This window comes from Xenopus laevis, chromosome 1L, assembly GCF_017654675.1.
Source record: "Xenopus laevis strain J_2021 chromosome 1L, Xenopus_laevis_v10.1, whole genome shotgun sequence".
Taxonomy (NCBI): Eukaryota; Metazoa; Chordata; class Amphibia; order Anura; family Pipidae; genus Xenopus; species Xenopus laevis.
In genome coordinates this window covers 54,285,503-54,300,959 of record NC_054371.1, presented here as the reverse complement: position 1 = coordinate 54,300,959, position 15,457 = coordinate 54,285,503, and the positions used below count along the sequence as shown (strand labels likewise).

Sequence of the window (15,457 nt, the reverse complement as noted above, 5' to 3'; positions counted from 1 at the left end):
TTACTCACAATGAAATAAGTGGAAAATACAATTAGGTGAGGCTAGGTGGCATGTTATAGATGTTAGGTATGTTGAATGATGTGAATATTTAAATCTAGTCACTAACAATAACTGCCAAGCAGTGTAATTATATGTGTCTGTGCTGGTTGCTGGAGTCATGGAGTTGGAAGCAATTTTGGGTATCTGGAGTAGGAGTCGCCAAAAATGTTCAGACTCCTAATAACTTTAAATACAAGCATAACTTGTACATTATTTCTAAAATGGGTCTTACTGCAGAATATAAAGCTAAGTTCTTAAAGGGGTACTATAGCTTAACTAAAGAAGTAGGCTAGAAATGTTCATAATGTTTTGGCTTTTGTACCAGCCAAGGCAACCACAGTCCTTTAGCAGTAAAGATCTGTGCCTCCAAAGATGCCCCAGTAGCTCCCCATCTTCTTTTCTGCTGATTCACTGCACATGCTCTTTGTTGCTGTCACTTAGTGAGCTTATGGACCCAATCACAATATGCAGTACACATAGAATATAAATGTCACAATATAAGGCTGATTAGTAATTAATACAGATAATTACAACATGGCAGCACAGAAACCAGTACAACTAGCATCAGAATTTAATAATCAGCCCTGTAGCATCAGCTTATTTTATAGACCAAACTCATTTTCTGCTTTATAATTTGTGATGACCCCTAAGCTTAGCTTCTCAACAGCTGCCCACTGAGCATGTGAGTGTCGCAGACACTTTCCAAGATGGTGACCCCCTGTGATAAGTCCTGGATCATTGCTGCTGTTGAGAAGCTGAAACTTTAGGCTGGTGCAATAAGTTCACTATATAAAAGGGATTTTATTTTAGCCATATTCATGTTTAAGGGTTAGTTCTCCTTTAAGGCAATGTATATTGTGAGAAACATTAATTTCTTGATAAGCTAAGAAAAAAATAATTGTAATCTGAAATCTGAATGCAACTAAGCAAAGAGGTATGGTGGAACCACAAGAGAGAAACAAGGTACAATGTGAGCAGTGAAGGAAACTGAAAATAAAAGGTCACATAGCATCCAAAATGCACAAAATGTACACGCAAAAATATAAATATTATAGACAGAGGGCAATTAACAAACTAGGCTAACCAACTAAGCTTTCCAGCTAAGCTAACAAAGTTTGAAAGCAAATACATACATGATAAAAGTGATAAAGAATGTGAAAATAAGCATGGACAGGAGAAGCCATTAGTGGTAAATTAGGCATAAGTTTATACTGAAATGGAAAGACAACAAAAAAAGCAGAAAATTAAAAAGGGAAGGCAAGCAAAAAAAAAAAAATGATAGACGTAAAAATAAACACACTTAACAAGGCAATAGTTACATAGCATTCAACAAACAAGATATTGCTACTGTTGATTTTATAAATAATTTCTATTGGGCAACAGTTTCTGTTTAGAACGCCATACATTTATTTAGTAAGTACTAATACTGTATATTATTATAGGTTATTAGGATTAACCATTCTTGTTACCATTTTGTGCACTTCATAGCTTTTAAAGTGGAAGAGTGTTTTGTATAAGTATATGGTCATATGAATTGCAGACTGTTTGCTGTTCCTACTAGACAAGCTTCCCCTTCAAAACACAAAAAACACATTACTGAAGAAAATTGCCTAATTATAATTGGTTTATTTTTTTTAAATGTATGTACAAGGCAAAATATGAGAGCATATTGTGGGTGGTTGGCTTCTGAGTCAGTAGTTGCTTAGTGTATGGGATCTAGTAAAGTAATTCTCTTTATAAATAGTTCTGATTTTCTACAAAATATTTTGTTTTTGCAACTCTCATTTGAATTAGATTTCATTTTTAAGTTGGTGTGCGTGTAAATGTGTTATTGCCTTGCAAACCAATCTTGTTTCAGTATTTTATAAATCCTACACAAACATTTTCTTACAGTATTTGACATTTTTATTTTAAAGCAATGAAACTCAATTAGTTTTTAAAGGAGAAATAACATTTTACAAAAGTGGTAGAATAGAAATGTTGCATATTGTGTTTTGGGGTTTTGTACCAGCCCAAGGAAATCACAGCCCTTTTGAAGTCTGTGCCTCCAGAGATGTCTTGTTAAACTGTCAATTTCCTGAGCTTAGGAATTGACAATATACAGTGTATATTGAATAAAAAAGTCACAATACAAGGCTGATTTATAATTCAGATTACACGGCAGCTCAGAAATGAGTGCAGTTTGCATCAGAATATAATAATCAGGCCTCTAGCATCAGCTTCTATGACAGACAAACCTTTTGCTTGATGATTTGTGACCACCCCATAGCTTAGTTTCTCGCCTGCAGCTCATAACAAACTGAGCATGTGTGGTGTCACTGACACTCACCTCAAGATGGGGAGCTCCTGTGCACGATTTTGAAAGCCGAGTCACTATTGTAATCGAGATGTTGAGCCTTTTGACTGATGCAGTATGTTCAGTGTAAAAAAATATGGCATCTATTACCATAATCATTTTAGGGGTTAGTTCTCCTTCAAGGTAATCGTTTTATGTTGAGGAAGTTCCGAGTTTACCTACATATGTATATCTGTGTTTCTTCTGCTCATATACACACACACACACACTATATTAAAACATTATATATCAACCTTTTGGAAGCTTTTCCAAGAATATATAGGACAGGAAATGGTGTTTACCCCAAATAATACACTTAAATTTAGCAAAGTTTGAAATTAGGGCTCACCACAGAAAAACTCCTCACCTGCTTTCTATTGATTCCAATCGGTTTTTAGAAGAGTATTAATTAGTGGGTCAAAATTAGAGTTCACCATTTGATAAATAAGCTTTTAGAAATCCCATAGGAATGGACAAATTGTCTGTGGTGAGCTCTAATTTTATTCTTTGACAAATCTGCCCCTAGGTGACCTTCCAGGGCCCCCTAACCACCATTAAGGGCAAACCTCACAGTTTGGGAGTCACTGATACAAATGTTGCAACTTATGATACTTCTCTCTGCCTAATTAAAATGAATGAGGTGGAGAGGAATGGAGATGCTGAAATCAGAACAGCTGCCACTTGTGTTCGGCTGCACAGAGTGGAGGTCAGCCTGAAATACGAGAAAGCAGGCAATTAGAAGTTGATTACGGCTTGGCTTTGTGTAGCCAAACATGGGCAGAAGCTGTTCTTTTAAAGGAAGCAATGATTTCAGCTGATCCGCTTCTCTCTGCCTCATAAATATTTATTAGATGGAGAGAAGCAGGCAGTATGCTAGTGTACCCTTACATTTTGTGTTGTGAACGTTTGAATAATGGTGAATGTTTGAATAATGGTGAATGTTCAAATGCCTCGAATGGCTGTAAATTGTTTGTAGCTCCACCCACTTCAACACTGATTGCACACAAAAACCCCCCATAGTATTAGGCACTTAGGTCCGAGTAAACCTAATTTAAAATGGCTTTGATCTAAATCATATATATCCAAATCTGGAAAACTGACATCATACAAAAAGGTTATTCTTTTTTGATTGATAATTGGGCCGACCAATTAATTTTCTATAGCTAGCTGACATGTACAATGTGTACTTTATGTTGAAAGCTATCTACATTGAATTTACCACAGAGTACTCCAATTAATTGTTACACAGAAATATTCACTACATAATTAAATATACTATAAATACTGTATGTTAAACCATTTGCATAATTAAAGGTGGAGAGATTAAGCAGTTAATCAACCTGTTTGTTGTACAATACTAATATAAATCTTGAGTCACTAGTATTCAATTTAGAAGAGGAATGTGATAATTCTAGATAACAAAGCAGCACCATATGTAACCTTTATGTTTAGTGAGCAATATCTCTTGGTCTTTATAGTCAAGGAAACTTTTCCTCGATTTCTAGCATGTCCCAAAGATCCTCAACTTCCTTGTGTTTCCTCCCTCTCTTACAGTCAGAACTTACTGTGCGATGTGACAATAGTGGCGGAAGATGTGGAGATTGCAGCTCACAAGGTTGTGCTGGCAGCCTGCAGCCCGTATTTCCATGCTATGTTTACAGGTATGAATTACTCCTTTTCAACAACATAGATACAAATACATTTTTTTTTGCTTAAAGGGAAAACAATCATGATACAATTAAACTCAGCATTTGTTGCCTCTGTTTTTGAAGGCAAAGAAATGTGAAATCACTGTGGGGAGCTTGTGCCAAGATGTTGGGTATGTCCTAAGGACTCTAATTGAAAAAAAACCACCAGCACTTGGCCACTACAGGGTTACTCCCTGTGCTGATATAAGCTGGGCAAAATGATACGGATATCTCGAAAAAGTTCTTTATTGGACATGCACCTGCTCAAGGCTACACATTGGATACCTAGGAGCAAAATACAAGCAGCTCAACTAACAGGGTTATTTTGCCAACTTTTTTTATATATATTATTTTCATTTAGAAGGTTAAGGGAGATGACATTGCTGAACTTTGTAGCTTTCTAACTAACAGCCGTACGGCTTATAGATCTCAATTCTACATACCCCTATTTTAAAGTAGACCCGTCACCCAGACATAAAAAGCTGTATAATAAAAGACTTTTACAAATTAAAAAATGAAATCCAAATTCTTATTTTTTTTATTTAAGCATTCATAGGTGTTGTAAAAACATTTAAAAATCGAAACTGTCGATCAAATATTGTCTGCCCCTCCTCTATGCCTTAGGCAGGCAATTACTATCACTTTCCATTCAGCACTTCCTAGTTGTTACTGTCCTCCCCACATTCTCCCCGTTCTCTTCACCATTTAATTGTGTAACCAGTGCATTGGGATGGACATCAAGTCCCCCATTCTGGTGCACAAATAAGATTCTGAAATGTTGCAAGGCTTGTCTTAATAACAGTGTCCAAAAAAACACCAGAGGTTTCTTATAATATGCAAATCATCTAATGCAAATTACATCGCTAAGCACGATTATAATTGATAAAGCACCATTTATAAGAATAGAGTTTACATATCCTTAGCTTTTGTGTATTCTAATAATATTGAAAAGCCTTTCCCCTCACCAGAGATAAAGGGTGAATACAGCAATCATACTGTTCTCCCCAGAGAATTTTTCCAGTGGGGGGGGGGGGATTAGAAAGTAGCATGGTGTAGGTAAAATATATAAATGGTAAAGGTAAGCACATGAGATAGTTGCTTCACAAAGCTGCTGTAAGCTAAAAGCTCACGACAACAATGTGTTTATACCGGGGGTAGAAATGAGCAAAATATCAAGAAGGAGCTGGGAATCCCTATTGCAAAACATGCTGGGTTAGTGTATGTGACTAAAAGCAATTGGGGAGAAGACTGAAACGTTTTCAGTACCACTCTCTTTTTAGTAAGCCTGAAACATAAAAAAGTTTATCCTATTCCTTTACAACGCTATGGGGTATATTTATTAAAGGGAATGTAAAGTCTAAAATAGAATAAAGCTGGCCATAGATGCAACGATCCGATCGTACGAATCGTGGATTCGGAAGATTTTGGGACCGTGTGTGGAGAGTCCCGACATTTTCCGTCCGGCGGAGATCGTTGTTTGGTCGATCAGACAGGTTAGAAAATTTCTGTCGCCTGCCGATAATATCTCTGCCGATCGTACGATTTTCAGTGGGAGACTGTCACTAGCTTTTGTCAAACATAACTATCGTACGATTGCTGTCAGGGGCAGAGCATTGGCTGATCTGTTCTTTTACTACTTTATTTGATCGGAATGGTAAGACTTTGATCTGAATGGTTAGTGGCAGGTCGGGAGATGGGAAAGTCCAATCATACGTTGATTCGTACGATCGGATCTTTGTGTCTATGGCCAGCTTAAGGCTAGAAATGCTGTATTTTGTATACTAAATATAAACATGAACTTACTGCATCACAAGCCTAATCAAACAAATAATTTATGCTTTCAAAGTTGGCTACAGGGGGGTCACCATCTTGTAACTTTGTTAAACATCTTTGCAAGACTAAGACTGTGCACATGCTCAGTGTGGTCTGGGCTGCTTAGGGATCGTCATAAACACCGCTGCTTGAGTACTGCATGGCTGGGAAGTAAGGTGCAGGCTCCCCCTGCTGTTCATAAGTATGATTGTTTCCCTGCTCAGCAGTTAGGGACCTTCTGGCAATTCCTATCCCCAGCAGTAAATGAAGGGAGAATTTCACTGCATACAGTCAGGTTTCTTATGAAAACGGTACTCATTTTTTAATTAAAGTATATTGGAGATAGGTTTCTTTTTCATTAAAGAAAGTAAAAATGGGATTTTATTTTTTTTTCCTTTACATGCCACAGTCTGCTAGAGTGAAATTCTGCCACACTCCATTCATTTCTATAGGATTTTTAAAGGTGTATTTATCAAAGGATGAAAATCACTTTCACTCATTGATATATAAAAATCCCATAGAAATGAATGAAGAGTGGCAGAATTTCACTGTGGTGATCTCACTTCACTCTTTGATAAATATACCCCAAAGACTTCTTTGGCTAGACTTGGGGATTAAATAGGTCATAACTTTCAAGTGCTTCCAAAAAATCCAAAAGTTTTAATCTAAGTAGCCATAGGGTACCAGTTTTAAATGTCTAAGACTATTTAAATAAATGTGAAAACTTAATAATCACTTCAAAGCCATAGTGCATGTATTCCTAATTATTCAACACACTTTGTTCTTTTCTTTTTCTGTCTGTTGGTTTCAGAACTGAAGCATATTAATTGTGTTTCCCATACATGGTGCGGCACTTATCAGCATTCTCTAGCTGTGAATGGAAGACTTCCAAGTTTTGTAATACAAATCTTCAAAAGGAAAACACCAATTCATTAAAATAACATTCTGAGCTATTGCTATTTTTCAATCTGTAAATTGAAATGTAAAGTAGTCTATCAAGATTGGACATCTTAAAAACACCTTAGAGCATTACTTATGAACGTTCCCCTTGGTAGTATTCACCACCATAGATTTGCATTGCAGGCTTGAATATACTGTATCATTTATGTAAGTCTTATAAAACGCTTGAGTTTAAAGGAGAAGGAAAGGTTAAAACTAAGTAAGCCTTATCAGAAAGGTCCATCTAAATATACCAGTAAACCCCCAAAGTTATGTTGCTCTGAGTCCCCTGTCAAAAGAAACACTGCATTTCTTTCCTTCTATTGTGTACACATGGGCTTCTGTATCTGACTTCCTGCCTTCAGCTTAAACCTCATTGCCCTGGGCAAGAGCATGCTCAGTTTGCTCCTCTCCCCCCACCCCTCCCTTCTCTACTGTAATCTGAGCCCAGAGCAGGGAGAGACTCAGGCAGGAAGTGATGTCACACCACATTAATACTGCAGCTCCTATTCTAAACAAACAGAGAGTTTCTAGAGCTTTTTACTAAGGTATGGTAAAATATTCTACAGAATAAATATAGCATTCTAGCTTGCACTATTGCAGCTAATCTATTGGCAATAAAATGCCTCCATAGCTTTCCTTCTCCTTTAAAGAAGAGCGTTTCATTGCCCCTCTTTATGATTAAAATGAATTATATCTATTTATTAGTGAGAAGCAAATTTTTTTGCGGAGTTTCGTCGCAAAAAATGACGCCCATTTTGGTGAAGCAAAACGGGTCAGATTCACCCAACACTAATATCTATATATTTTTGGTACTGTTCTCATTACTACTGCTTGCTCTGGGTGGTAGAGTGGCACTAAATTATTGCTTCTGAATTCATTCAGAAGATTCTATGGGGAAGACACATGGCTTCATAAAAAAAAAAGGAATTGGCATTTTTAAATTAAAAGAATGGGTAAATAGATGTTTAAAGGGAAAATGCACCCACCTTTGTAACACAAGCTGCTTTAGTTAGGCTTTTGTAGCAAAAGTACATAAACAATATATGAACTTCCAAAATAAATATAAATGTAGTTTTTTTTTTTTTTCACAGGCTTATCTTATTCCGTAGATTGAAAGGAAGCCATATAGCTTTAAAGAACTATTTACCTTATGCCGGCTTATCACAATGAAACCCTCCCTTACCTTGTTTCGTTGTGAATTGATGGATTCTGCAAATTGACATTCATCTGCTTCCCATAGTGTGTGGTGCACAGATTCTTGATAAAAATCATCACATCACAATGCAACAAGGTCAGGAAGGGAATTAATTACACTGTGAGCCTAAGGCAGGGATCCCCAACCTTTTGAACCCATGAGCAACATTCAGAAGTAAAAGGAGTTGGGGAGCAACACTAGCATGGAAAATGTTCTTGGGGTGCCAAATAAGGCTGCGATTGGCCATTTGGCAGCCCCTATGTGGATTATCAACCTACATTGAGGCTATGTTTGACAGTACGCTGGTTTTTATACAACCAAAACTTGCCTCCAAGCCTGGAATTCAAACATAAGCTCCTGCTTTGAGCCCACTGGGAGCAACATCCAAGGGTTGAGCAACATGTTGGTCAGGAGCTACTGGTTTGGGTATCACTGGCCTAAGGGCATCTGGGAAATGGTCCTCATGATAGTGCTGCATACTTTGTCTGTAGAATCAGGTATGGTAAAAATATACATGGTAAAAATATACAGGTATGGGACCTGAAATAAGCAAAAAAAACATTCTCTGCACTGCCTTTTTAGCTCGTCAGGAATGCATCAAATCCTCATCCAGGTATACTGCTTATACCGACATCTATTAATTTACAAATGAGGAGGTGGCAAAAAATGCTGTGGTTGTGTTTATCCACTACACAACATATTTTGGGTCATTACATACCCTTTCTCAAGGTATGGGACCTGTTATCTATGGGAGACGGCCATTCCGAAATTCGGAGCTCTCTGGATAACGGGTTTCCAGATAATGGATCCCATACTGTATATACATCTTCATATTTATTTTTGGAAGTTCAGATCGTGATTATGCATTTATTTTTATTTTTTTGTATAACATAAGCCCAACTAAATGAGCTAATTTTAAAAAGTGAGGTATTTTTTGCCTTTCAGATATAAGTTTGGTAGCTGAGTTATTAACCTTGCCATGTCTATTCATCATTTTTGGTTTAGGCTGTGAAGCTTCTTCTCCTTGTACGCAATCTGCTGTGTATTTCTTTTTCTGTTTCTCTGACTAGCTTCTTTGTGCTGTTTATGTGCATACTGCTGGAGGCTACTGGCTTCTAGGTTGCTCATTGTATTGCTGAAGTAATTGCATTTAATTGTGCAGTTGACAGCTTGAACATTTTTTTTTTCCTGCAGGTGAGATGAGTGAGAGTAGAGCAAAGCGAGTCCGGATAAAGGAGGTAGATGGTTGGACCCTGAAGATGCTTGTGGATTATGTTTACACGGCAGAGATCAAAGTGACAGAGGAAAATGTGCAGGTGAGGCTGACCTGGACCAAGTCAATTGATCCCAATGAGAAAATGTAGAAACTTGCTATTTTTTTCCCCATATTGATAATAGGATGACAGAAGTGCCAAATTCTCCATTTATTAGTATGGCAAAATGTTATCCCTTTGCGCCTAATAAAAATGGGTCTCCCACTTATGTATTCTGGAATATAAGTTAGTACACCTAGGAAGTAGAAGCACCTCACATAACCTGCTATGTTTGATGTTTGCATTCCTCACATGGTCATAGGGATGCCCTCAAGCTTTTGTTCAACTACAACTCTTTCAGATCAAGCTGTTGGCCGGCTTGGCTGTTAAAATCATTTTGCTTACCTTTACACATAACTGCCTCCTTTCTTTTGCTTGTTTTTTTTAACTGTTTTATTATTACTAGCCCTTTATGGCCAGTGACAACTTGTGATGAACGTTAAAAAAGGAGCAAGGATCATTATCTGAACAGCTGCACTGTGACAATTGAGCTTGCAACCATCTGTTCTATATGATGTCTGGAATTGTATACTTTCTAAATGTATCTAAAACTATGTTTTTGTCTTATTTGAGTTGTATATTGTGCCCTTTAAAGCAGAGACAGTTGCAGAACAAATAAATGCAAACGCGGGAACTGGCTGTATGCACAAGCTGCAATAGAACTGCAGCAAGTCATTGCTTATATGGCAAGTGAAAACTTCAAAACTGACTAAATTAAGTGGGTCACTGTTCAATTTTACAGTGTGACCAGATAATGGACGGGTGACATATACTGTAGTCTGTTTTGTAAAACAAATTATACAGCTCCCCTGCATGATCTCGTTGACTAAGCTGGCCATACATAGCGTGTTTTGTATGGGACCAAAACCAGTTTCTTTCTGACTGTTGGGGGTGTATGGTCAGGTATCAACCTATCTGGAAAGTCTTATCGGGCACGGATTATATTAACTGGAGATATGGCCTTTTCTAGACAAGACATCACAGTATGGGCAATTCACATATCACTGTCACCAATAATATTTGGGAATTTTGCCAAATTTTTCCTGTGTATAACTGACTGCTTATAAGCTGTCAGCTATTTTGTTGTCTGTGTACCTTTATTTTTTTTTTTTTTACCACTAGGAAATTGCTTCCCAGCCTGTGGCAACTGATGGAAAAAAGAAGGTTTTGTGCAAAATCTTGCATTAAACCAGAATCAAATACAGTTGTCCTGGGGGTTTACCTAAAAACATTGTCTACTAGAACTAGACATCACATAAAACTTTTGAAATATATTTTTAGAAGTATTTTTTTTTTTCAAATAGGAAACCCATTGCTATAAAAAACATTGTAATACATTGGTGTGAATGCATAATTCGTTTTTACAGTTAGGTGTATTTTGTTCTTGTAGTGTTTGAGATAGAAATAGTTTGTGCGTCATTTTTCAGCTTAACACTTTTCCTCACTCTGTAGGGCCATGCTAATAGCATGCTCAGTGTTGTACTGGAACACCCGGGGCCCAACCAAAAACCTTAGACCAGGGGCCCACTCTCAGTACTATTATTCTTCCTTTCCTCACTCAAGCCCACTGACCCCTGGGCCCACCAGGACCTTTCCTGCTATGTCGGTGTGCCAGTCCAACACGGAGCATGCTGCTGTTGGAATGAGACCCTTACAGGGGTGGTTCATCTTTAAGTTAACTTTTAGTATGTTATAGAATGGCTTATTCTAAGCAACTTTTCTACTGGTCTTTATTATTTATTTTTTTTTTTTCACAAATGTTTTTATTTATTTTCTCAACATATTCTTTATTATTTATTTTTATATCGTTTTTAATTATATGCCTTCTTCTTATGATGGGTTCTTCTTATGATGCTTCCCAAATTTCGAATGAGGGACTTTTTACTCAGGTCCTCAGAACTCATATTATCAGATCATACTCCGGGCCTATGGAGACCTGTTGGGAGAGGACTAAATTAATGTGTCTCTAAGGGGTATCCTCTACCAAATGCATTTTATAACCTACCTAATTGATATATTTCTGTTGTTAAGCCTGATATCTGTTGACCATTACAAAGGTCCCATACAGAGGACAATGAGCTCCTGACTGGTCTGAAGAGACTGGGTCAGCAGTTTTTATTGGCACATTTTTGGCCACTATTAGAGTAGTTGACATTAGTCAGTAATTCACAATGAAAACAATGTTTGGTTGCACAGCTCAGAAATAGTTGTTAAAAATATAAACAACTGTAAGAGAAAAAAAAAATACTTTGTGAAGTCGTGCATGTTAAAGGGATACAGTCATGTGTAAAAATGTTTCAAAAACACATCAGTTAATAGTGCTGCTCCAGCAGAAATTTGCACTGAAATCCATTTCTCAAAAGAGCAAACAGATATTTTTATATTTAATTTTGAAATCTGACATGGGGCTAGACATATTGTTAGTTTCCCAGCTGCCCCAGTCATGTGGTTTGTGCTCTGATAAACTTCAGTCACTCTTTACTGCTGTACTGCAAGTTCTAGTGATATCACCCCTTTCCCACCCAGCAGCTTAACAACAAAACAATGGGAAGGTAACCAGATAGCAGCTCCCTAACACAAGATAACAGCTGCCTCGTCGATCTAAGAACAACACTCAACACTAAAATCCAGGTCCCACTGAGACACATTTAGTTACATTGAGTAGGAGAAAAAAAGCCTGCCAGAAAGTAGTTCCATCCTAAAGTGCTGGCTCTTTCTGAAAGCACATGACCAGGAAAAATGACCTGAGATGGCTGCCTACACACCAATATTTTTTAAAACAAAATACACTTGGTTCAGGAAAGTAATTTTATATGGGAGAGTGAATTATTTGCAGTGTAAAACTTGTAATTTAGAAATAAAAACAACATCATAAAATCATGAAAGAATCCCTTTAATATGTTTGATTTACAGTAGTGCTTTTTCACGTAATACTTAATTTCGCGTAATGGTTTTGAAAAATATGTTTTTAGTTTATGCTCATCTGATGTTTTCCATCTGGCAGAGAAACTATCAAGTTCAGTCACTTCTCTGTCAGAAATACCAGTCCACTGTGCATGAGCCTTAATATTGTGGAATAATAACTGTATGGTTAATATTCTAATCAGCTGCAGTGCTGTATAAATACTTACAAGAGTCTTGTTTAGCATTCCTACCCCTGGAACTATGTGTATATATCTGATTTATTTTAATAGTCTAAAAGATAATAGAATGTTCTGTTGTAAATGCAAAAATGTGCTTTTCAATGTTGAATTTACTTTTCCTTTCATAGCTACATAAATAAAACACCATTCTACAATCCCATGCATTTCCCCTGTGACTAACATGCCCCTGGCACCAGAAGCAATTGTGTTATTTGACTTCATAAAAAAACTGGGTACAGCCCCCTTAAATGACTAACTGCCTGAGTTATGTTGGGTCTCGCACATTTTCCGTGTAAATAGAACTATTCTTACCCTTGGCCTGAATGATACCAAAAAAGTTTTCATGGATGTAATCTGGATTCACCGGAATTGTATTATAAGTGAAGTAATTGATACATTTCTTTTCTTTAGCCTTGCTGAACAGAATAAAGGCAGCAGTTATAATTGATACAATAGTTGCTAGTGTTCCATAGATGCTGCTGAGAAATGTATAAACTAATGCACCTGCATTACTGAGCTGCCAGACTGAAACACAGAGACTGAAACAGAGACAGGAACATTAAACTTTCAACTTTAAAGGGGGTTGGTCACCTTTAAATGATTGTGGTGTAGGGAGTGTTGTCTTCAATTGTTTTATTATTATTTGTGCCTTTTGAGTTATTTGGCTTTTTATTTAGCAGCTCTCCATTTTGCAATTTCAGCCTTCTGGTTGCTAGGGTCCAAATACTCCTAACAACCATGCACTGATCTGAATAAGAGACTGAAATATGAATCGGAGAGGGCCTGAATAGAAAGATGAGTAAGAAAAAGTTGCAGTTAAAATATTATGGGGCTGATTTATCAAGGGTCGAAGTGAATTCGAGGGAATTTTCGCAGTAAAAAAAATTTTAAGTAATTTTTTGGATACTTCAACCATCGAATAGGATATTACGACTTCGAATTTACTTCGACTTTGATTTGAAGTAAAAATCGTTTGAATATTCAACCATTCGATAATCAAAGTACTGTCTCTTTGAAAAAACTTCAATAATTAATTAAACCTGCCGAATAGCTATGTTAGCTTATGGGGACCTTAAACAAACTTTTTCTAAGTCTCTAGACATCGAATAAAAATCCTTCGATCGTATGCTAAAATTTAATCGTTCGAACAAACAATTTTTATTTGATCGTAGGATTGCCAAATTCGGTGAAAAAACTTCGAAGGATTGCCAAATTCGGTGAAAAAACTTCGAATTTTCAATTCGATAGTCGAATTTCAAAGTTGTTTTGTACTTCGAAATTCGACCCTTGATAAATCCGCCCCTATATGTAGCCTTTCAGAGCATTTGTTGTTTAAAGGGGTCTATGACCCCCATTTGAAAGAAGAAACTGTCAGAACAAAAAGGCAAAAAAAAAAAAAATGATGAAGACCAATTGAAAAACTGCTAAGAATTGACAATTCTATAACATACTAAAAGTTAACTTGATGGTGAATCACCCCTTTAATTTTAGATAAAGGTCAAAAACAAAACATGGAAAGGAATAGGGAAAAAAAAAGTCTTTTTTTTCTTCTGGTGAACACTGCACTCAACCCATTATCAATATATTTAAGACAGAGACATTTTGTGCATACTGCTACTAAAAAATGCCTTACCCTTTAAACAAAACAGGGATTGTTTGTCCATATATTGCAATATATTTAAGCTGTCCAACTACGTCAAAGTCATCCCATATCTGGCCAGTCCTATGCTCAATTTTCATCTGATTCATTAAGAATTCTATTGCTTCATTATACATTTTACAAAGGGACTAAGTTTTACCTGCAACTTACTAGCTGCTTTCAAAGTAAAACTCCCAAACTTGGCTGCCCTTTTATTAGACACCAGTGGGATCACCTGACTATAGCTGGGAAGGGTGGGAGCTACAACATGGAGCTGGTCACTGCTCCTGTATAACTATAACAAACAAGGGAAAGTTGTGCTCACTGCCTAATGGTTTTAAAAATTTGTGTGTGTATATATATATATATATATATATATATATATATATATATATATATATATATATATATATATATATATATATATATATATATATATATATATATATATATATATATATATATAATTTTTTTTTTCCCAAAAAAGCAAGAAACTTCTGGCTCTGACCACTACCAGGTATAACTCATTAGACAGGATTGCTATGTAAAGGCTTTTAGAAATTTAACTGAACATTTACAAAACAATGGCCAATGTTCTTAATTTTGTTACCATCCTGCCTAGACAAAATGGGTTTGCTTTCTAACTGCTGTGTGACCTGGTGACAGTTGCAGGGTCAGCACCTTTTGCTTCTTCATACTTTAGGTGGTTCTATTCTCAGCTGTTGGGATTTTCATCCCTTTCACATACATGAGTTTTATTGGAGAGATGGCTAACCACAGCTCTGAGAGTTTCAAAACAAATCCCAGGCATCTCTGCCAAATCATTTTACAGCATTTTAACAATTCTTTTATTAGTTTTCACTAAACATAAATACCGCTGGAGCTTTGCGGCTTGCTACGTTTTTACTGTGTGAGGTATGGGGTGTGTAGAGCTGCAATTTCCAGACTAGTAATTCTAAATCTTGTTTTTCCTGCAGTAAAATTGTAAATGACATAGTGGATAATTAGGGCTAAAAAGGATTTTCTTTATAACAAGTCACCAATTCCTGTATGGCTGGTTTTGTTGGTGATGGAGAGTTTCTCTTTGTAACCCAATCAGAAACAATTCAGTGACAGGCAACGTAGTAGAAAGACAATTGCACTTATGTTATCCTTGTCATTTTTCATAGTAAAAGCAATTTAAGGGCTATATGATTCAAAAGAATAAGAAGGTTCGTTGCAGTGTTTACTCTCTTTGGCCAAAGTTTTTTTTGCCTTAGAGGAATTGTTTAGCGTGAAAATAAAAACTGGGTAAATGGATAGGCTGTGCAAAATAAAAAAATGTTTCTAATATAGTTAGTTAGGCAAAAAT

At 36.5% G+C, this 15,457-nt stretch overlaps 1 protein-coding gene across 2 annotated transcripts in view; it reads left to right on the top strand.

Annotated features, from left to right (window-relative positions):
- The window catches only part of LOC108704958 (kelch-like protein 2), a 73,869-nt gene that overhangs the window by 19,667 nt on the left and 38,745 nt on the right, over positions 1 to 15,457 (top strand). Inside the window, exons 3-4 of one of the 2 annotated variants that reach the window (XM_018241704.2) lie at positions 3,929 to 4,035; positions 9,206 to 9,327. In XM_018241704.2, coding sequence (XP_018097193.1) covers positions 3,929 to 4,035; positions 9,206 to 9,327 — 229 coding nt within the window. The remainder of the gene's footprint in view (positions 1 to 3,928; positions 4,036 to 9,205; positions 9,328 to 15,457) is intronic. The other variant, XM_041589268.1, reaches the window with a different exon arrangement.